Genomic DNA, 20,716 nt, shown 5'->3' on the forward strand with positions numbered 1-20,716 from the left:
TTGGGAGGATTGCTTGAGGCCAGGAGTTTGAGACCAGCCTGGGTAACAAAGCAAGACCCTGTGTCTACCAAAATAATAATTTAAAAAATTATCCCGGCATGGTGTGATGTGCCTGTGGTCCCAGCTACTCTGGAGGCTGAGGTGGGAGAATTGCTCATACCTAGGAGGTTGATGCTGCAGTGAGCCGTGATCACACAACTGCACCACTCTAGCCTGGCGACAGAGCAAGATTTCATCTCTGGAAGAAAAAAAAAAAAAAAAAGGCTTGGATGCAGCTTTGTTTTTTGTCACTTATAACTGGAATTATGTCTATCAAAAGCCTATTGTGCCCGACTGCAGCGGTAGTGGTCTGACGCGGGCTTTGAAGAGGGCCTGACAGCCTAGGGACAGGCTTGGCGTTCCAAGTTGATGAAAGAAAGATGAATGGTGAAAAATAATGGGTTGTTCTCAAGCAGTGCCTTTTCACACTGGACCAAGGTATAATTTGGGTCCATTTCAAGGGAAATATGCTAGCAGAATTCATCAGAGTAGCCCCTCGAAGACTGGTGCCTAATGCCTAGGGGACAATTTAATCAGTGGTTCCAGCTGCACATCTAGGGTTGGAAACACTGAACCCAGGCTTTCTCACACAGATGGCGCATAGATGCTAACGTGGCTTGTCTCACAGGCCTGCAGCACGAGTGAAACACACATCTTTTCTACAGAGACGCGGCTCTGTGGTGCTGAAACCTCCTTCTAGATTACAGTGGCATTAAGCTGTTTTTTTTTCCTTTTTCTTTCTTTTTTTTTTGAGATGGAGTCTTGCTCTGTCACCCAGGCTGGAGTGCAGTGGTGTGATCTCGGCTCACTGCAACCTCCACCTGGGAGGTTCAAGCGATTCTCCTGCCTCAGCCTCCTGAGTAGCTGGGACTACAGGCAGGAGCCACCACACCTGGCTAATTTTTGTATTGTTAATAGAGACAGGGTTTCGCCATGTTGGCCAGGCTGGTCTTGAACTCCTGACCTCAAGTGTTCTGCCTGCCTCGGCCTCCAAAAGTGCTGAGATTATAGGCGTGAGCCACCCAACCTGGCCTTTTTTCTTTCTTTCTTTTTTTTTTTTTAAATAAGACAAGATCTCATTCTGTTGATCACAGCCACAGCTCACTGCAGCCTCCGCCTCCTGCCTGGGCTCAATCGATCCTTTCACCTTGGCCTCCCCCGTAGCTGAGACCACAGGTACGAGCCACCACATCTGGCCCTACTTAAACTTTATGTAGGTGCAATAACAGAGCTTCTGAAACCAGCCCTCAGCTCAAGAGAAGGGGAAGCCGGGTGCAATGGCTCAAGCCTGTAATTCCAGCACTTTGGGAAGCCAAGGCAGGAGGATCACTTGAACCCTGGAGTTCGAGACCAGCCTGAGCAGCAAAGGGAGACCATGTCTCTAAAAAAATAAATAAATAAAAAACAGAGAGAAGGGAAGTCATTGGGAGGATGCAGGTGGGGCACGCAGCCCAAACCGGGTGCCTCTGTTCTTCCCGCCCAGTCAGTTCGTGCCTTGCACATGCACAAAGGTGTCGACCGAACCAAAGCAATATTGATTCTTTTTTTTTTTTTTTTTTTTTTTTTTGAGACGGAGTTTCGCTCTAGTTACCCAGGCTGGAGTGCAATGGCGCGATCTCGGCTCACCGCAACCTCCGCCTCCTGGGTTCAGGCAATTCTCCTGCCTCAGCCTCCTGAGTAGCTGGGATTACAGGCATGTGCCACCATGCCCAGCTAGTTTTTTTTTTTTTGTATTTTTAGTAGAGACGGGGTTTCACCATGTTGACCAGGCTGGTCTCGATCTCTCGACCGCGTGATCCACCCGTCTCGGCCTCCCAAAGTGCTGGGATTACAGGCTTGAGCCACCGCGCCCGGCGCAATATTGATTCTTGTTATATCGCTGTATTGTGGCGTCAGTGTTAGAGTACCACGAGTTTTCATTAGCCACCGTTCCTTCCCCAGCTGTAGTCAGTTTAGGGAGGGAAAGAGGCCCTACCCCCCATCCCTATTCCTCCTGCCTTCATAGCGGCTGCTACTCTCTGAGTACCCGTTGAGTTCTTTCACCTTCCAGGTCTAACATGCTCTCCCACACCCCTGGAGAGCAGGGCTGCTGGATGCCACAGGGCTCCTAGAGAGGAGCTGTGGTCAGGGAAGCCCCAGCTCCAAGGGGGGCCGGAAAACCCCAGAGCCATCCACTGCAGCAACAGTCTTTGGTGCTGCAGGTGAGGACAGCTACAAAACACCTGAGCCATTCTGTCACTCGGTCTCAACTCCGTTTGAAATACTGTTTCAGTAACTGCTAAGATGGTTTTTCCTTCCTGACTATAATCCTCAAACCAACAAGAGCCCAGCAGAGGAAAAGGTGGCCAAAACACCCCCAGAGGAGAGCTTTGGCTTGACCTCAAAGGGCCACCATCGGGGAGGATGTCCTCAAACCTCTGACCCCCTCTCTGCAGGCTCTGCCCAGCCCTGTGTAGCGACCCAAAGGAAGCCTCTCCTTCGTTTAAGATTTAACCCCAGGCGTCCCGCGATGGCTGCCGCCTGTCCCTTCCACCTGCATGGCTGCCCCCAGGGGGAGTGCTCATCTGACTACTCCGGATGAGAGGCTCCCCGCAGGGCCGGGCGGGGGGCCTCTCCGCGGCTCCTCTGCCTCCTACCCCCAGTGGCACCCAACGCCTGTCCTAGAAGGTTCTTTCTGCCTGTTTGCTCGGTGAGTGGCTGGAGAGGCAGAGGCCGGCCTTGCTGGAGGGAGCGTTCGTAATTAGGAGCCAATCTAAAGCAGGGTCTTTTCCTTCCGCAGCCTCCGGCGCAGCCACGGGGCTCACTCACTGCACGTTACCGATGCCTTCGGCTTGGTCCTCGGGACTGATACAGACCAGGACCCAGGGCCAGCCCGGGCCAGGCTCCTATGCTTCCAGCAGCGCGGGGTCCTGCTGCCCTCGGCCTCTGGCGGCCCCTTCCTCCTCCTCCGCAGCCCCGCACAGCAGGGCCGGGCAGGTGCTTCCCGTTTGGCTGCCGAAGAGCCGAGAGTTCACAGATTGAGGAACGAGCCCAGGGACCCGGCCAGCCCGTGCGGGCGCTGGGACCGGAGCCCAGGTCCCGGGTTCGCCGCGCGACTCCCGACTTCCTCTCCTTTCGCCCAGCGGGGAGCTCGGCCACCGCAGAGAGGTGAGGTGGATCTTACCTCCCTGCGACCCAGGGGCCCCGCAAGGCCACCGCGCGGGCGGGAGCCGGGACGGACCCAGAAGAGCCTGCGGGAAACGCCTGCCCCCCGCCCCCGGCTCCCGCGCGCCCCCCGGCTGCCACGCCCCAGCGCCCTGGCTCCGCGCATCCCCCGCCGACCCTGGTCCTAACCCCGCTGGGCGCGCTGCTCAGCTTCGAGCTCCTGGCAGCTGCGGTCGCCAGCGACTGCTGGTACATCCTGGAGGTGGCGGACGCCGGCGACCGCAGCTCCGGGCCGGGGAGCGCAGAGCAGCTCTCCTCGAACTCGGGGCTCTGGCGCATCCGCGAAGTAACCGGCCGCCCCGCCCGCCCTCCTCCCTTCGCGACCTCTCCCCTCTGACCCCCACCCCGTCCGTGTCGCCCCGCCCTCTCCCCTCTGACCCCCGCCCCGCCCCGCCGCGTCGCCCTGCCAGACCCCCTCCCAGAACCCCTCCCTTGCATCCCACTCTGCCCCATGGGGTCTCTCAGTTCCCTCCCCATCACCCAGCGTCTCCCCCCACAGCTGTTGCAATGGCAGCCTGGGGGCTGCAGGAGGGAGGGAGCTCTGATCAGGGCGCCTCAGCCGGAGGAGCGGGCTGTGGCGGGGTCGGGGGTGCGGAGTGGGGAGGTGGGAAGCCCCATGTGTGTAGCTGGGGGTGCTCATCCAAGTGGCCACGGGTTGTTTCCGGATCACCTTCCTAGGGGTGTGGGCCTGGCAGCCCCTTGTCCCTTACCCTGGCAGGCACCGTCAGAGCTGCTCTCCACACACCGGAGACCGCAGGGGTGAGGGCAGGGGTTCCAAATGTGTGCAGAGGCTTCAGGATTCCAGCAGGCTGGAGGGTCCCCAGGGCCCCTCCATTCCCCCGGCTCCCTCCTCAGGAGCTGGGGCTAGCCCGGGGAGCTTCCCCTGCACAGGGCGAGCGCTGGCAGGGCAGGGATGTGTGTGAGTGCATGTGCGTGTGTGAGTGTGCCTACATGTGCGTATGAATGTGTCTGCATGTGCTGAACATGAACATGTGTGAGCACCCAGCTGTGTTTGTAAATATTGTATCTGTGTGTGTGCAATTGTGTGTGCATGTGAATGAGTGCGTGTGAGCATGTCAGTGTGCATGTGAGTGTCAGCTTGTATGTGAGCGCATGCGTGGGTGGTGCGCGTGTGCTGTGGCTTCCTAAGTGCACCTGGGGGGGAGTTAGGAGCCGCGTGTTCATCCATCCAACAGACCGCCTAGCTGTTCTCCTCCAAAGACCTCCTTACATGGCCAGGCGCGGTGGGTTGCGCCTGTAATCCCAGCACCTTGGGAGACCTAGGCGGGTGGATCACTTGAGGCCAAGAGTTGGAGACCAGCCTGGCCAACATGGTGAAACCCTGTCTCTACTAAATATACAAAAATTAGCGGGGCGGCGTGGTGGTGCAGCTACTTGAGAGGCTGAGGCTGGAGAATTGCTTGAACCTGAGAGGTGGAGGTTGCGGTGAGCCGAGATTGCACCACTGCACTCCAGCCTGGACAACAGAGCCCGACTGTGTCTCCAAAAAAAAAAAAAAAAAAGCCCTCCTGACAGGCATGTGTAGGCCAGTGGCTCTTCACACGTGTGAGAATCAGCACGTATGCCCACGTGACGGGAGTCACGATGATTCCGGGGAGGCTGCCCAGTGAGCCCATTTCACACACACCTTTTTCCTTTCAGGGAAAGCCTGACTTCCACACACACATGGATTACAGGGACCCCTGTCTGAGGCGCCCTGGGGGGCCTCCATGGAGCATTTGAAATTTTAAACATGGCATCTGTGCAGGTGTCCCATGCACGTGAAAATAAACAAGACAAAAGGTGTCAGACCTTCCATCCCGCTTGGAGTCTCAGCTCCGAGTTTCAGTAGGAGACAGAACATGGCAGGGCCCTGTGGTGCCGGGGGGTCCCCTGGGCTCGGGCGGGCTGCTGGGTGCCCCTGGCGTCTGGGCCCCAAGCTGAGTCTTCTGTTTCCCAGGACAGAACAGCTGCATAGCTTCGCCAGTGAGAGCCTGGACGCCTCCGCCTCTGCCTCAGTGCAGCACCTCATCCGTGAGTCCTGGGGGGGGGGCCACCTTCCCTTCCTTCCTGAATATTCAGGCAAGGCTGGATCCCAGCCACCCCCATCCCCACCCCACAGCACTGCTTCCACCGGCCCCTACATTTCCCCGAGGAGGTTTCCACACATACCTGCTGTCCCTAGCCACAGGGGCCCGGCTCCCAGCCTGTCCTGTTCTTCCCCTGTCTCAGTTTCCCTCTCAGTGGCGATGCTCACTCCTTTGTTGTTGGGGAAACCAGGCAGCTCCAAGCGTGGCTGGATCCTGCGGGCCCTGCAGACTCCCGGCTCCCCATTTCTGGCGCCTCCCACCTGTAGGGTTGAGGGACATGTGAGGCTCCAGAATGGGGGTTGGCAGGGTGCTGGGGACAACTCCCTCTCCTAGCCTCAGGAAGCCCCTGCCAGGGTGAGAGGGCGCCACTGGGAGGGTCCACTGGTTTTCACAGAGAGATGTGCCAGCTGCTTTTCTTAGAAGGTGGGACAGCAAGTTGCTGTCCTCCGGCACACAGGTGCTGAAGGGCCCACGGGGACCCTCTCACGCGAGCCCCCTCTCCCGCAGCACTGCACGGTGTGGTCATGGTGTTCCTGCCCCTGAGCTGCTCCTTCCTGTGTGTGGCTGGATCTGTGGACTGCTCAGCTCCCTGGCCCAGAGAGCGCCTCTGCTGCTCTCCACCCGCTGCTGCTTCCTGCTGGGGCCCTGGGGGAGTGGCTTCAAAGATGGGAGCTGGGCCACAGGTCCTAGGAGTGGGTGCTGCTTCTTCTGTTGTCCTTGTCCCCCGCTGAGCTGGGGATGGAGCCATGGCAGGCAGCTCCCTGTGGTTCCAGAAGGTAGGCATGTGTAGTTGTTCTCCCATTGCCACAAAGAAATGCCTGAGGCTGAATAATTTATGAAGAAAAGAGGTTTAGGCTGGGCGCGGTGGCTCACGCCTGTAATCCCAGTGCTTTGGGAGGCTAAGGTGGGTGGATCACCTGAGGTCAGGAGTTCAAGACCAGCCTGACCAACATGGCGAAACCCCATCTTTACTAAAAATACAAAAATTAGCTGGGCTTATAAAGAGAAGAGGTTTAACTGGCTCATGATTTCGCATGCTGTAGGGGAAGCGTGATACTGACATCTGCTCAGCTTCTGGGGAGGCCTCAGGAAAATGGCAATCATGGGTGGAAGGCCAAGGTGGGGAGCCAGCGTTTCCCATGGCTGGAACAGGAGGAAGAGAGAGTGGGGAGGTGCAACACACTTTTAAACAACCAGATCTCAGAACTGACTATCCAGAGAACAGCGCCAAGGGGAACGGTGCTAACCCATTCCCGAGAAGCCACCGCCACAATCCAATCACCTCCCACCAGGCCCCGCCTTCAACACGGGATTACCCTTCGACATGGGATTTGGGCCGGGTGCCAAACCATAGCACCATGATAGGAGCAGGGCTTCTGGGCCAGAGCCCGGGGTGGGCAGGAGCACCAGGGTCCAAGGTTCTTGGCATGGCGGGCATAAGGGCCTCCAGGGCGAGCCAGGGTCTGCTCTGCTGCATCAGATCATGCTGGGGGCCTGGGGAAAGCCCCTCATCACTGCCTTCTCCTTCCCAGACTGTCCTGCTGGGAGGAGGAAGGGCACACGGGTTTGGCACAGACGAGGCAGGGCCAGGAATGAAGGCAGGTGGGACAGGGCACCAGAGGCTTCAGCACTGACCCCGGCATAAGCTGAGACTGTAACTGGTAACCACCCATCAGCTGACATGGCTCCAGTTCCCGCTGCCTGCCGGGTGCTGGGCCATGTGCTCCCCCGAAGGCTCCCCAGTCCCAGCTACAAGTGAGAGATCCGAGGCCGAGGCCGATGAGGTCCTGGGCTCCCCTTCGCCCCTCCCGGTGCCGTCTCCTCAGTTTCCACGCACTGCCCAGCACTGGCTGTGCCTGGAGATGGACTGGGGGCTCCTGACAGCCCGTCCTCAGCCGCCTCCATCATCCAGGGCCAGCCCGAGCCAGGCCTGGTGTCTCAGGCCAGCTCCACCATCAAGGTTGTGGCCACAAGGAGCAGACCGCCCAGGGCTGGGGGCGCCCTCCCTGCTTCTCTGGGCTTTTGGGGAGGCCTCTGTCACTGAGGAGGCCCAGCTGGGAGCAGAGATTGGGGAAACCAGCAGCCTTGGTGCTGGTCACAGGCCACAGGAGAACAGCATTGAAGCCAAGGGCTCCTCTAGACAATGAAGTCAGGAAGCATCCAAATGACCTGACCGTGGGCCCATCTGGGAGTTTTCAGAATCCAATTAAGAGGACCCTGGAGAGCTGGTGACAGGAGTGATTGGGGTGGAGTTGTAACAGGGAGATGCTGACGGGAGGGAGGGGGTTGGGGTTGTAACCGGGAGACGGTGATGGAGAACGTAGTATCTGTGTTTTGCCTGGGAGTGAAGGCACCGGCTAGGGGGCAGAGGGTCTGGAGGCGGCTGGTGGGTGGGTGGGGGCTCCACTGGGACTCCAGCTTCCCCAGGCAGAGGGGGGCCTCCACTCTGAGAATAAGGGTCAGCTGCGGGCGGAAGCAGAGGGCTCTCAGGATGTCACACCAAGGGCACCTGCCTAGGGTCAGCCCGCCCCTCACCCCTCACTAGCACTGCAAGGATGGGGAATGAGATGGAGGTTCCCAGATGGACTGAGCGCCCTTCCCCGAGACAGGATCATGGAGAGCCTGAAGGACCGACAGGGCCTGGGGTGACAGAGTTCTCTAGAGTTGCCCAGATTGAGGTTGCAGGCGCCCCCTGGCGAGGCCTCCTGCAGGAGGTGTGAGGCGGGAGGTGGGTGTGCATGTGTGGGTGTGCATGTGTACGTGTGTGTTGGATTGTGTACAGGTGTGTGCACGTGGATGTGTGTGGATGTGTGTAAATGTGTACGTGTATGTCTGTGTGCGTGTGCATGTGTGCTGGGGTCCACGGAGGATGCAGGGTGTGGGGGGGCAGTTCTGTGAGCGGGGAGGGGCAGGTGGTGCTGTTTGAAGGAGGCTTTGCAAGATGAGGTCTCTGGGGTTTGAGGACTGAATTGGAGCCTCTTAAAGCTCCACTCCCCGACATGCAGTTGAGCAGCTGTAGCCCCGTCCAGACCCAAGCAGGAGGGGTGTCTGGGAGAGTAACCAGCACAGGAAGGGTGGTACGCAGCCTGCGGCTCTGCCTGAATGCCAGTGTGGCTGGGCTCCAGGCGATGTCTGCAGGACCGCCCGAGCCTGTCGGAGCAGACACGGAGCAGCCGCCCTCCCATGTCTCCCCCAGGTGCCCTGACCCTGGCAGGGGTCAGCATCTACGTCAGGTACACGCACCCGGCCTTCACGGAGACTGCACGGCAGTACGGCCCGAAGCACGTGCGGGGTGTTTGCATCAGCTTCGGCTGGTCCCTGGCCCTGGCCTGGGGCTTCTGCACGTCGGAGGCCCTCGACGGAGCCCTCCTGGTCTCAGCCGCTGAGACCCCCACTCTGTGGTCATCTGAGTCCCCAGCAGGTGGGAGGGAGGTGAGAGGTGGCTGAGCTTCCCTTTGTACGTCCCGGATTGGGCGGTCAGGGCCAGGGCCCCGTGAGAGGCTGGAAATCCCTTCCCTGGGCCTGGCTGGGGTCCTGGCCAGGAAGGAGCCCTGCGGGTAAAAAGGGGTGGGGCAGAGCCAAGAATCCAGCTCCTTGTGTGTCTCCCTAGATGTTTGGGGAGGCCCCCCTGCCCTGGACTAACTGGTTTAACCACCCCTTAGTGATGAGAAGAGTTCAGAAAAGAGGAAGTAAGTGATCTAGGTGAGGCAGAGTTGGGTGGGGGTGCCTCTTAAGAGTGTGGCCTGGCCGGGCGCGGTGGCTCAAGCCTGTAATCCCAGCACTTTGGGAGGCCGAGGCGGGTGGATCACGAGGTCGAGAGATCGAGACCATCCTGGTCAACATGGTGAAACCCCGTCTCTACTAAAAATACAAAACATTAGCTGGGCGTGGTGGCGCGTGCCTGTAATCCCAGCTACTCAGGAGGCTGAGGCAGGAGAATTGCCTGAACCCAGGAGGCGGAGGTTGCGGTGAGCCGAGATCGCGCCATTGCACTCCAGCCTGGGTAACAAGAGCGAAACTCCGTCTCAAAAAAAAAAAAAAAAAAAAAAAAGAGTGTGGCCTGAACTTGCCCCTCCCCCGGCAGGCACAAGAGCCACTGCTGCCTCCATTCCCGGGGTATCCCTGGGAGAAAAGGAGGTCTCTGTTAAATGCCGCGGCGCTGGGCGCCAGGCTACTCTCCAGTCCCGCAGTGGCCCTACTAAATGGATATCCATCCATTTCACAGAGGGAGGACGGAGGCCCAGAGCGGCAGAGACACCCACCCAGGTCACCTGGAGCCAGAGAGATGCCGTCTCAGGCCGTGGCCTCCGAGGCCTCAGTTCTGTTCACTCTCCCGGGAGGGCAGGCTTGGTGGGGAAGAGCTAAGAGGGCATGAGAGGCCCCTGCAATTTGCAGGTATCGGGGGCGAGGATCGGACCAAGCCAGATGTGCCCCCCACCCCCTCCCGTGTCTTCAGGCCTGCTAGGTGCTTTTCACCGAGCGCTTCTGGGCAGAGCAGGCGCACAGACCTCTGTTCTTGTCCTGGCACTGGCCGCCGCTGCTTCCGGCCCTAACCCTTCCTCTCTGCAGCAACCTGGGGGAGGTGTGGAGCTGACAGAGGTGGAAGTCCCTGAAGGGTGGGGTGGGGGTGTCACTCCATGGTGGAGGAGTTTGGGACCACTCCTTGCCTGCCTCAAAGTGGACCTGGCTAAGGGGGCTTACTGGCCACAGGGGCCAGCGCTGCCTAGGGTGGCGCAAGGCTGGGCCTGCAGTTTGAGATCCAGGCTTGTTAAATAGAGGGCAGAACCACAGGCGGGAGGGGCTCAGCTTGCAGGCCCAGGCCCGTAGGCCCGCTGCTGGTCCCAGCGGGAGACAGTTCTCACACACTTGAGTCGCCTGGGGCCACAAAGGCTGGGCCACACCCATCGTTACGCAGATGGACACTTGAGGCAGCGGCACGAGAAGGGTTCCCAGGGCCTGTGCAGTGGCCTGTTTGGGGTTTGGGGGCCCTTCCCAAGTCTTGAGAGGTGCGCTAGGGAAGGTGGTGGCCTCTCTTGGCTTGGTCTCCCTGCCGGCCCCGTCCCACCCCTAGGTCTCTTTATTGATTCAGAGGTTCAGGAAGCTCCTGGGGTCTCAAGGGGGTGACACGGTTTCGGTGGGGCCCAGTGAGGACAAAGCTGGGGGGTGAGTGGGGCCTCCTCTTCCTCCTGGTGTTTGAAAGTTTACCATTCCATGTGGGATTATTGTGCCAGTTTGTCCTTACATGAATCACTTGTGCTGTGTGCCATATAAGCCTTTTATTTTTCTTAGAACTTTTAAAAATAGGTAACACATGCCCGTCTATCACAAGCAGCGCAAAGGCGAGCCAACACTGTCACCAGCTGTCCGTCCGTCCAGAGGTGTTCTGTGAACAAGTGTGCGTGCGTGTCCGCCTACGTGTTTTGGTCCACCGTGAAGCCATCTGCAGACAGAGCAGGGCTCCTTCTTATTCCCAGGTCAGCACAGGGATAGGGGGTCCCTGGGTCTCTGTGTTGGAAACGGGGGCTGGCTTTGTGGGCACGTCCTCTCAGCTTGGGAGGACAGGTGGGGGGGGGGGGCTCTTCCTCTCCTGCTCTCCAGCATTTCCCCAGTGCTGTGGTTTCTCAGAGCTGTGCCTCCAGTCCAAGCCCTCTCCTGAGCTCGGCGCTTGTATTCCTGGCAGCTTCTTAACCACCTCTTCTTGGGATCTCAAAGTTAACACTCTTAAGCTGAAGTCCCTCCTTTACCATTCTAAAATGAATCCTCCTTCTGGGATTCCTATTAAGGGCTTTCCAAAGCCCCGAAGCGATTGCATATCTCCCATCTTTAATACACACACACAGGTTCATATACATATATACATATCTCGAATGAAATAAACAAAAAAATATTAGTGGTTATTCTTGCATGATAAAAATATAGGTAATTTTTATTTTTTATTTTGTTTTATTATTATTATTATTATTTTTGAGATGGAATCTCGCTCTGTTGCCCTGGCTGGAGTGCAGTGGTGGGATCTCAGTTCACTGCCACCTCCACCTCCCAGGTTCAAGCAATTCTCCTACTTCAGCCCCGCTGAGTAGATGGAATTACAGGTGCACACCACCAGGCCCAGATAATTTTTGTATGTTTAGTAGAAACAGGGTTTTGCCATGTTGGCCAGGCTGGTGTTGAACTCCTGACCTCAGGTGATCCACCCACCTTGGCCTGCCAAAGTGCTGGGATTATATGTGTGAGCCACCATGCCCAGCATCTTTATTCTTTTTAATATTATTACAAATTATTTATACTTCCTTTATCTTGTTCTTGATCAGTCTTATTAATGGTTTATCGATTTTATTACCATTTTCAAAGAACCACTTTTGGTTTGTCTGTATATTTTCTCTTTTGATTTATCTCCCTCTTCACTAATTCTCTCTCCAGCTGTGTCTCATCTACTATTAAACCTAGCCACTGGGTTCTTATCATATTTTTCAGTTCTAGAATTTCCATGTGGCCTTCTTACTGTTTCAAGTTTCCTGACAAACTTTATATCTTGCCTTATAATTCCTTGAATATTTTATTTTTATTTTTTTGAGATGGGGTCTCTCTGTGTCATCCAGGCTGGAGCGCAGTGGCACAATCTCAGCTCACTGCAACCTCCACCTCTTGGGCTCAAGCGATCCTCCCACCTCGGTCTCCCATGTAGCTGGGTCTGCAGGTGCACGCTGCCACATCTGGCTAATTTTTGTACTTTTTAGTAGAAATAGAGTTTTGCCATATTGCCCAGGCTGGTCTTGAACTCCTGGGTTCAAGCAATCTGCCTACCTCGGACTCCCAAAGTGCTGGGATTACAGGCATGAGCTGTCACACCCAGCCTAGAATATTTTATTTTATTTGTTTACTTTGAGACAGAGTCTCACTCTGTTGCCCAGGCTGGAGTGCAGTGGCACAATCTTGGCTCAGTGCAACCTCTGCCTCCCGGGTTCAAGCAATTCTCCCTCAGCCTCCAGAGTAGCTGGGATTACAGATACATGCCACCATGCCCAGCTAATTTTTGTATTTTTAGGAGAGACAGGGTGTATTCTCCTTTTTAATATACACAGTTGGCCAGGCTGGTGTCAAACCCCTGATCTCAAGTGATTCACTCACCTCGGCCTCCCAAAGTGCCGGGATGACAGGCGTGAGCCATCATACCTGGGCTATTTTTTTTTTTTTTTTTTTTTTTTTGAGACGGAGTTTTGCTCTTGTTACCCAGGCTGGAGTGCAATGGCGCGATCTCGGCTCACCGCAACCTCCGCCTCCTGGGTTCAGGCAATTCTCCTGCCTCAGCCTCCTGAGTAGCTGGGATTATAGGCACGTGCCACCATGCCCAGCTAATTTTTTGTATTTTTAGTAGAGACGGGGTTTCACCATGTTGACCAGGTTGGTCTCGAGCTCTCGACCTTGTGATCCACCCGCCTCGGCCTCCCAAAGTGCTGGGATTACAGGCTTGAGCCACCGCGCCCGGCCACCTGGGCTATTTTTTAAGAGATGGGTCTCCCTCTGTCACAGAGTCACAGTGCTCCAGGATGCGGACGGGTGGTACAGGCAGGGTCACTGCCACGGTCATCGGCTCGGCCCCGTCCAGGTGGACGCAGGCGCAGTAGGTCTGGGCCAGGAGGTGCACCTGGGGAGGAGGTGCAGGCAGAGTCAGAGGGGCCAGACTAGAGGGAGTTGTGGAGGGAGGAGGGGTCTGGGCTTGGCTGCCTGGGGAATCACAAGGGGTCAGGAGACCTGGCTAGTGACTGGCTCTGGCGATCAGGGCTCCCGAGTAGTCAGGCCGTGGTGCCAGAGCCTCCGTGCCGTGCTCTGGGAGGGGCTGGGGGTGCACATTTAACTCAGTTTCATCAGGAACTGACCACGGGCCAAACGCTGGCCGTGGGCCAACGGTAAATACATGTCACCTCACTTAGGCTGCATGACAACTTTATGAGGGAGACGCCACTGCTCCCATTTCACAGGTGAGGGACGCAAGGCTTGGAGAGGTAGCCGCTGCCTAACTAGCGTCTGGCGAACAGCAGAGCTCAGATGCTGCGACCTCCTCACCTGGCCCCCAGGTGGCAAGGAGCAGGTGGAAGGACTCACACGAGCCTTGTGGGGCGCACGTCTCCAGGCCAGGCCAGCAGGCTCCGGTGCTGCTCTGGGGCCCGGCTCTCAGGGCTTGGGGGTGGGGGCCCTCACCTGGGCCGGTCATTCCCTTTGTGTCTTCGCCTAGGATCATACCTGTCCTTCCTGTGACAGGTCTGGCGGCTGATGGGTGCCCTGGCACAAATCAGAGGGGACTGAACCCCAGGATGGGGCCAGGGGCACAGGAAGCCAGGTTCAGGCTGGTGGGGGTTGCACAGTGGCAGCCGGGCCCATCTGGCATAGGTGTTGATGGGGAGGACCCTGCGCCCAGCTGCCATGTCAGTTCTCCAGTAACTGAGCTGGCAGACCTGCTGGCAGGGGCCCCGGATGCCCGTGTGATCATCCTCTCCAGCTCAGCCAGGTCCAGGGTGCTGCAGGGCAGGGCTGGGAGGGGGTGGGAGTGCACCCCTGCGATCTGTAGGTTGGGGAGGAAACAAGGGCTGAGGGGTCCAGGGGCACCTCCTGGCGGAATGGGGGGGCTCCTCTGGAGTCAGGAGCCCTACCCTGAGTCCTGTGCCTACTCCCCCCAGGCCTGGGCCTTGGAGCTGTTCCTCGGTTCTGGGACAGACGTCTCAACTGGGGGGCACTGGGATCCTCTCCCCTGTTAACTCTTCAGGTGCTGCTGTCTGGCTCCCTCGGGAGCACAGGAGTGCTCCGGGTGCCCACTAGAGGGCAGCAGGGACCGAGCATCCACCCAGGTGTCTGCCGGCCAGCCTGGGGCCAGCCCGAGCCGCTGCCGCCCCCATGTGGCAAATCTGGGGCTCTGGTCTCCTTCCCTCCTCCCCTGGAGAGGCCACCGTTCCAACCAGCTTCTCCGTGGCTGTCTCTTTCTCCCCTCTGCAGGTCCCAGCCTGGAGCCTGGGAAGTGGGTTCGCACCTGAGCAGCCCGTGCTGGCTGGGGGATGTCCAGGGCCCCAGGTGGGCAGTGTTTGCTCCTGACCCGAGCCGCCCCACCGTGCTCCCAGACGTGGAGGTGGCACTCCTGGGAGGAGGAGCTGGGAGCCCCAGTGCTGGCAGTGACACAGCACTGAGACAAGGAGGGCAGGTCTTGGCACTGAGTCTGGAAGCCACGTGCCCCTGCTCAGCGTGGCCAGGCTAAGCCCTAAGGCCACGGCCAGCTCACAGGTATCTGAGGCCAGCGAGGAAACAGCACCTTCGAGACACCTCAGTACCACGTGCCAGAAAACCATCCCATGAAACACACATGTCTAGGATGGCGGCCCTGTGCTGGGAATGGCGGGGCCACACCCAGCCTGCACACCTGAGTCCTGAGGCCCCTCTGCAGAGTGTCACCCGCTGGAGAAGCTGCCGCAATGCTGCCTCTTGGGGGACGAGCAGCTGAGGCACCTGCTGTCATCAGGCCCTGGCCGGAAATAGATGCCATGTGCACACTGGGAAATTGCAAATGTTTAATCATGGGGCGGTTCACAGAGGGAGGCAGGAGCAGGGAAGCCTGGACAGGCCCGAAAGGCGAGAGGAAGGTGTGGCTGCAGGAACCCAGAGCCAGAGTTGTTTGGAGAGGTGCCTGGCACTGGCCCAGAGGCCCTGGGGACCCTCGGAAGAGGAGCTGGGGAGGAGCAGAGCTGCAGCCCCCACTCCCTTCTTCCAGGGCTCCCCACGGGCTGAACTCGACAGAAGTGCCGGGATGTGGCCCATGAGCGGTCACAGCACACATGTGCACTGAGGACTCGCCAGGCAGACAAAAGTCGCCCTGCGCTCACCAGAGATGAGGCTGGCCATAGTGTTGGAGGGCACAGAGGGGCCACTCCAGCCCTAGAAGCTCTGCAGCCTTTCTCTGCAGCTCCTCGGAGGGACAGGGACGCCGCTGTGCTCACACACTCAGGCCGGCAGCACCAGCCACGCTTCGGTGCTTTCCCTGTGTCACACGGGCTGGAGCACACCCTGAGCCCAGGTGAGAACCCTGGCCTGAGGCTCTGGTGAGCAGCCAGGTGGGCTTGGAGCCCTGCCCCCCGGCTGCGCGCTCTGGCTTGGCAACCACATGCAGCTCCTCAGACCCCTCAGTCAACTCTGCGCCCCACCGCCCCTGGGCCATGGCCTCCCTGCTCCCCCTAAGAACCTCTCTTGTGGTTTGCCCCAGTCCCCGGCAGACCTCACGCCGATCTCACTTCCTTTCCCTTCCGTCCTTCGCAGGTGGGGCCTGTGGTTTCTCTGCCGACTTCCCCTCCTCATCAGGAGGGGTGACTGGGGGGCCGGACAGGGCAGGAAGGTACAGCTGGAGGGCAAGGAGGGCTCCTGCTGTTGCTGTAAAGCCCACTGCGGTCCCCCCGACTGTGACATCAAGTCCCTGGCATAACACTCAGGGCTGGCAGGACCTGGCCTCTGCCCTCCCTGCCCCCGCCGTCCCCAGAGCCTCCCGCAGGCTTCACTCCACCCACGTCCCCACCTGCACCCTGAAGACCTTCCTCACCAGTCAGCTTCTGCTCCTGAAGCCTGAAGCTCCCCTGCCCGGTGAGCTGGCACTCCCTTCCCTGCCTGGGGGGCTTCCACTCAGCCTGCAAGAGGGCTCCTCTGCAACCTTCCCCGTGAGCAACAGGCCTGTCCCCATCCTCTGCTTCCCAGGGCACCACTAGAGATTCCATCAGCTCAAGGGTGGCAGTGACTTGTTGACCCTCGAGGCTGCCTGGGAGCATCGAGCTCAGCCTCTGGCAACACTGGGTGGCAGCTGGATACATGCTCAGCCCCAGCCATCCCTTAACCCCTTAGCAGACAGGCCCTCGGGGCTCCACCGGCAACCCCATGGCTTGTCCTGGCCCCACTGAGGGGTGTGCGCCCCCACAGTCAAAAGTGGTTCACTACGGCAACTCACAACCCAGGGCTGGGGCTGGGGTTCGCTGTACCCTGAGACACTCCCTAGGTTATGAGAACCCCTCCCTGCGAGGTGCAGCCTGTAGGGCCTCCCCCTTTCTACAGCTATTTCCCGTTTGCCTTCTGTGCAGTGCAGGAGAACACTCCCTAATAACCTAGGGAGTGAACCACTTTGACTGACGTGTATCCAGCTGCCACCCAGTGTCGCCAGAGGCTGAGCTCGATGCTCCCAGGCAGCCTCGTGGGTTTCACACTCAGAAGAGCCGGGTTCAAAGCTGGGTTCTGCCACTTACTAGGTATGGGGCCTGGAGTGCCTCCCTCCACCTCTCAGAGTCCTCCTCTGCAATACTGGACATCACCCATCTCAGGGGCAGGGGACAGCTGGGTGACAATGCAGGGCCCACCCAACCACCTGACAAGCCTGTAGAAATGCAGGTTCTCCTCAGTGGGCCCTGTGTGGGACCTGTGAATCTGTATTTCTTTTCTTTCTTTCTTTCTTTCTTTTTTTTTTTTTTTTTTTTGAGATGGAGTCTTGCTCTCTTGCCCAGGCTGGAGTGCAGTGGGGTGATCTGGCTCACTGCAACCTCTGCCTCCCGGGTTCAAGTGATTCTCCTGCCTCAGCCTTCTCAGTAGCTGGGATTACAGGCAACTGCCACCATGCCCAGCTAATTTTGTATTTTTAGTAGAGATGGGGTTTCACCATATTGGCTAGGCTGGTCTCGAACTCCTGACCTCAGGTGATCCGCCCACTTCGGCCTCTCAAAGTGTTGGGATTACAGGCTTGAGCCACCGTGCCTGGCCGGAATCTGCATTTCTAAATCGGATGACTGAGCAGCGCACACGCAGAGAGTAAGCTGTCCTGTGGCAGGTGCTCATTCAACCCGTTTATGCTGGAGACTGTAATTTTTTGAATTTCTGCCATTAGACCTTGGCGATGATCTTGAGCAGTAGGACATAAATACCTTCCACATGCTTAGCGTTCCAAAAATGGAACATTAGGAATAAATGGGTTTTAAGCGCCAGCGGAGCCACCTAGTCCTAGGCCACCACGGACAGCGCTCTGCTGTCGCCTTCACGCCGGCCTTCGCTGTAGACGTCGTCCCCCATGACCGCCTTGGCCATAGAGAGCCTCAAAGCCGGCCCAGGCCTGGTCACCGTGTGGCTGTGCAGGTCCACCACGTGGGCCGTGACCCCCGCGCTCAGAGCGCCCCATGTACCGGGGTCGCCGCTCCGGCCAGTCTGCGGAGCATGGCGCAGGCAGCGCCCGGCTCCCCAACCCGGCGGAAGCTGCTGACTCTACTCCCCAGAAAGGGCGGGGGGTGCGGCCAGGAGTCCTAGACCTGGGAAGTGTCTGCCCTGGACCAGGGGTCCAGGAAGCTGGGTCCGCGGCACGCTGGGAGTTGTAGTTTATGCTGCCTCGCGGCGGACATGCGCAAGCCCCTGCGAACGGCCCCGTGGCACGCTGGGAGTTGTAGTTTGCGCTGCCTCGCGGCAGACATGCGCAAGCCTCTGCGAACGGCCCCGTAGCACGCTGGGAGTTGTAGTTCGCGCGCTCTCGCGGCGGCGGGCATGCGGGAGCCTCTGCGAACGGCTCCGTGGCGCACTGGGAGTTGTAGTTCACGCTACGTCGAACCGTAGACTGTAAGGTTCTGCTCATTGAAGGGGAAACCGAGGCCAGCCGAGCTTTGTTGTTGTTTTCGTCGTCGTCGTTGTTGTTGTTTTGAGACGGAGTCTTGCTCTGTGGCCAGGCTGGAGTCCAGTGGAGCAATCTCGGCTCACTGCAACCGCCACCTCCTGGGTTCAAGCGATTCTTCTGCCTCCGCCTCCGGAGTAGCTGGGACCACAGGTGCCGCCGCCACAGCCGGCTAATGTTTGTATTTTTCGTAGAGACGGGGTTTCACCGTGTTGGCCGGGATGGTCTGGATCTCTTGACCTCGTGATCCGCCCGCCTCGGCCTCCCAAAGTGCTGGGATTACAGGCATCAGCCACCACGCCCGGCTGTTTTTTTGTTTGTTTGTTTTGTGTTTTTTTTGAGACAGAGTCTCGCTCTGTCGCCCAGGCTGGAGTGCAGTGGCGCTGTCTTGACTCATGGCAACCTCCGCCTCACGGGTACAAGCAATTCTCCTGTCTCAGCCTCCCGAGTAGCGGGGACTACAGGCGTGCGCCACCACGCCCGGTTAATTTTTGTATTTTTAGTAGAGACGTAGTTTCACCATATTGATCAGGCTGCTCTTGAACTCCTGACCTCAGGTGACCCATCTGCCTCGGCCTCCCAAAGTGCTGGGATTACAGGTGTGGGCCTGGCCCCGGGTAAGCTTTTATAGCGAAGATGCTCATGTGTCACTTGCTGTGTGCTGGGCTCTGTCCCAGGCCCTTTGCAAATGTGTAGCTCAGTGAAACTTCCCACCAAGTCCAGGAGACAAGTGCTATTGCTACCCACGCCTTGCAGATGGGGAACGGGAGACGCGGGAGCTGTTGGACCGCCAGAGGCCACGTGAGTACGAATTGGGTGGGGCTGGGACAGCTGTCTCCAGAGGCCATCCTGGAATCCGTGTCACGCTGCCCCTAAAACACAGCTTCCCATCGCTTACCGTTTTCAGTATGGATTTGTTGAGCATCTGTGGTGTGCCAATCGTTGTCCAGGTGCCAAGCAAGGGGACAGGGTGATGGCTCCATCCGGCTCCCAGCCTAACAGGAGACTGCGAAAAGGGCGAATGGAGAGCCCCTCCTCCATAGGCCCCTGCCCCTGGGCTGGCTGCCTTTATGGGGGCGGCGTGGTGCTGAAGTTCAAGCCCCTCACTTGCCAGCTGTGTGGCCTTGGACAAGCCACATAGCTTCTTTGTGCCTCAGTTTCCTCAGAGTGGGCTGTGGTGAGGATTCAGTGACTTCGTATGTGTTTGGTGCTCACCCAGTGCCTGGCTCGCCATAAGCCCAGGGTGATCACTGCGCTGTGGGTACTTTTTAATTTCTTAAGACAGGGTGTCACTCCGTCCCCCAAGCTGGAGTACAGTGGTGTGATTACAGCTCACTGCAGTCTTGACCTCCTGGGCATGGGGGAGCCTCCCGCCTCAGCCTCCCAAATAGTTGGGACTACAGGCTAATTTTTCTGTAGTTTTGGTATAGACGGGGTCTGGCTGCGTTGCCCAGGCTGGTCTCAAGCTCCTGAACTCAAGCGGTTCTCCTTCTTCAGCCCCACAAAGTGCTGGGATTACAGGCGTGAGCCATGGCGACCTGCCCAGCTGTGGCTGTTATTGTCACTATCGTTACTGATCCCCACTTGGAACCCTGAGGGACCCGGGGCTTTGAGGTGCGCTCTGACTCAGCCCAGACTGTGGGGTGCGCTTCCCTCACACAGGGGGCACAGGTGCCCATTGTCTCTCCCCGGCTTCTCTTTCTGGGGCCACAGCTGCTGGGCCAAGCGTCTGGTGAGGAGGACACCCATCCTACCTCAGTCGTGCCCAGGCCTCTACCACAGGCCAGCTCCGGGTTGGGCCTGGGGACTTAGGGCGAGCAGAGGTGGCCTGCCCTCTAGAGCGCAGGTCCCAGGAGTGGAGAACGAGATGCTGGCCACGAGAGGGTGGCAGTGAGGGAGCAGGGCAGGCTTCCTGGAGGAAGCAGTGATTAGGCTGAGCTTAGAAGATGGAGCCGACTTTGGACAGAGGGAATAGCAGGGGCTGGGCTGGGCTCGGGGTAGAGAGGAGTTGTTGCATTTGCGGCCTTGAGGGCCAGCGTGGCTGGGGAAGTGAGTAGGGGTGGGGATGGAGCCCCAGAGCGACATCCGGGGCCAGGTGGCCTCTCAGGGGCTCTCTGTCTCTCCTCTTTCAGCTGGGTGGGAATCACAAGTCCCTGCAGGGTCTGTGGTCCCACGGACCCCCATCTGACGGACAGGCTTGCTGCCCCCCCTCCCCAGAGCCCTTCTGGCCTGTCCCACAATCTGCACCGAATTCCTGCCCTTAGAAAACAAGCCCCTTATCTCATTGTCTGGCTCCAGAACTTCTGCTGGGAAGTAGGGGGCGGGGAGCGGAGGCCTCTGTGGGAAGGAAGGGAGGTGGATGGGCTGGCGGGGCAAGGGCTGGGAGCCGGGATAGCAGCTCTCAGGGGAGAAAGGGGTCACACAGATGGACCCCAAGCCCCTCGCAGCAGTGGCAGAATCACAGGATGACCTCCCGTTTGCCGTCCGCAAAGCCTGCCCTCTGCAGCTTCCCGTCATGCTCTGGCAGCCTTCAGGGGGAGGATGGGCAGGGAGGTTAGGGTCACAGAGACCTGAGGACCCTGCCCAGGAGGCGTAGCTGGTCACCCACAGGGCCTGCCTTCCTCCAAAGCAGAGCTGTCTCCTCAGATAGGTGGCCTCCCCCTGGGGGACCTGAGGCAGGACAGTGTCCTTCTGCCAGGTCACCGGGGCCAGCCCTGCC

The 20,716-nt window shown here is 58.6% G+C and overlaps 1 protein-coding gene across 1 annotated transcript; it reads left to right on the forward strand.

The window, feature by feature from the left end:
- The first annotated feature begins 2,625 nt into the window (after positions 1-2,625).
- On the forward strand, positions 2,626-9,026 carry TMEM235 (transmembrane protein 235). The gene is given in 8 exon segments (XM_074388017.1): positions 2,626-2,728; positions 2,819-3,186; positions 5,204-5,277; positions 5,841-5,873; positions 5,876-5,986; positions 8,530-8,713; positions 8,715-8,765; positions 8,996-9,026. Coding segments are annotated over 7 exon segments (744 nt in total). The 5' UTR covers positions 2,626-2,728; positions 2,819-2,926.
- Positions 9,027-20,716: the final 11,690 nt, after the last annotated feature.

The sequence above is a fragment of the Saimiri boliviensis genome, chromosome 17 (genome assembly GCF_048565385.1).
Source record: "Saimiri boliviensis isolate mSaiBol1 chromosome 17, mSaiBol1.pri, whole genome shotgun sequence".
Classification (NCBI taxonomy): Eukaryota; Metazoa; Chordata; class Mammalia; order Primates; family Cebidae; genus Saimiri; species Saimiri boliviensis.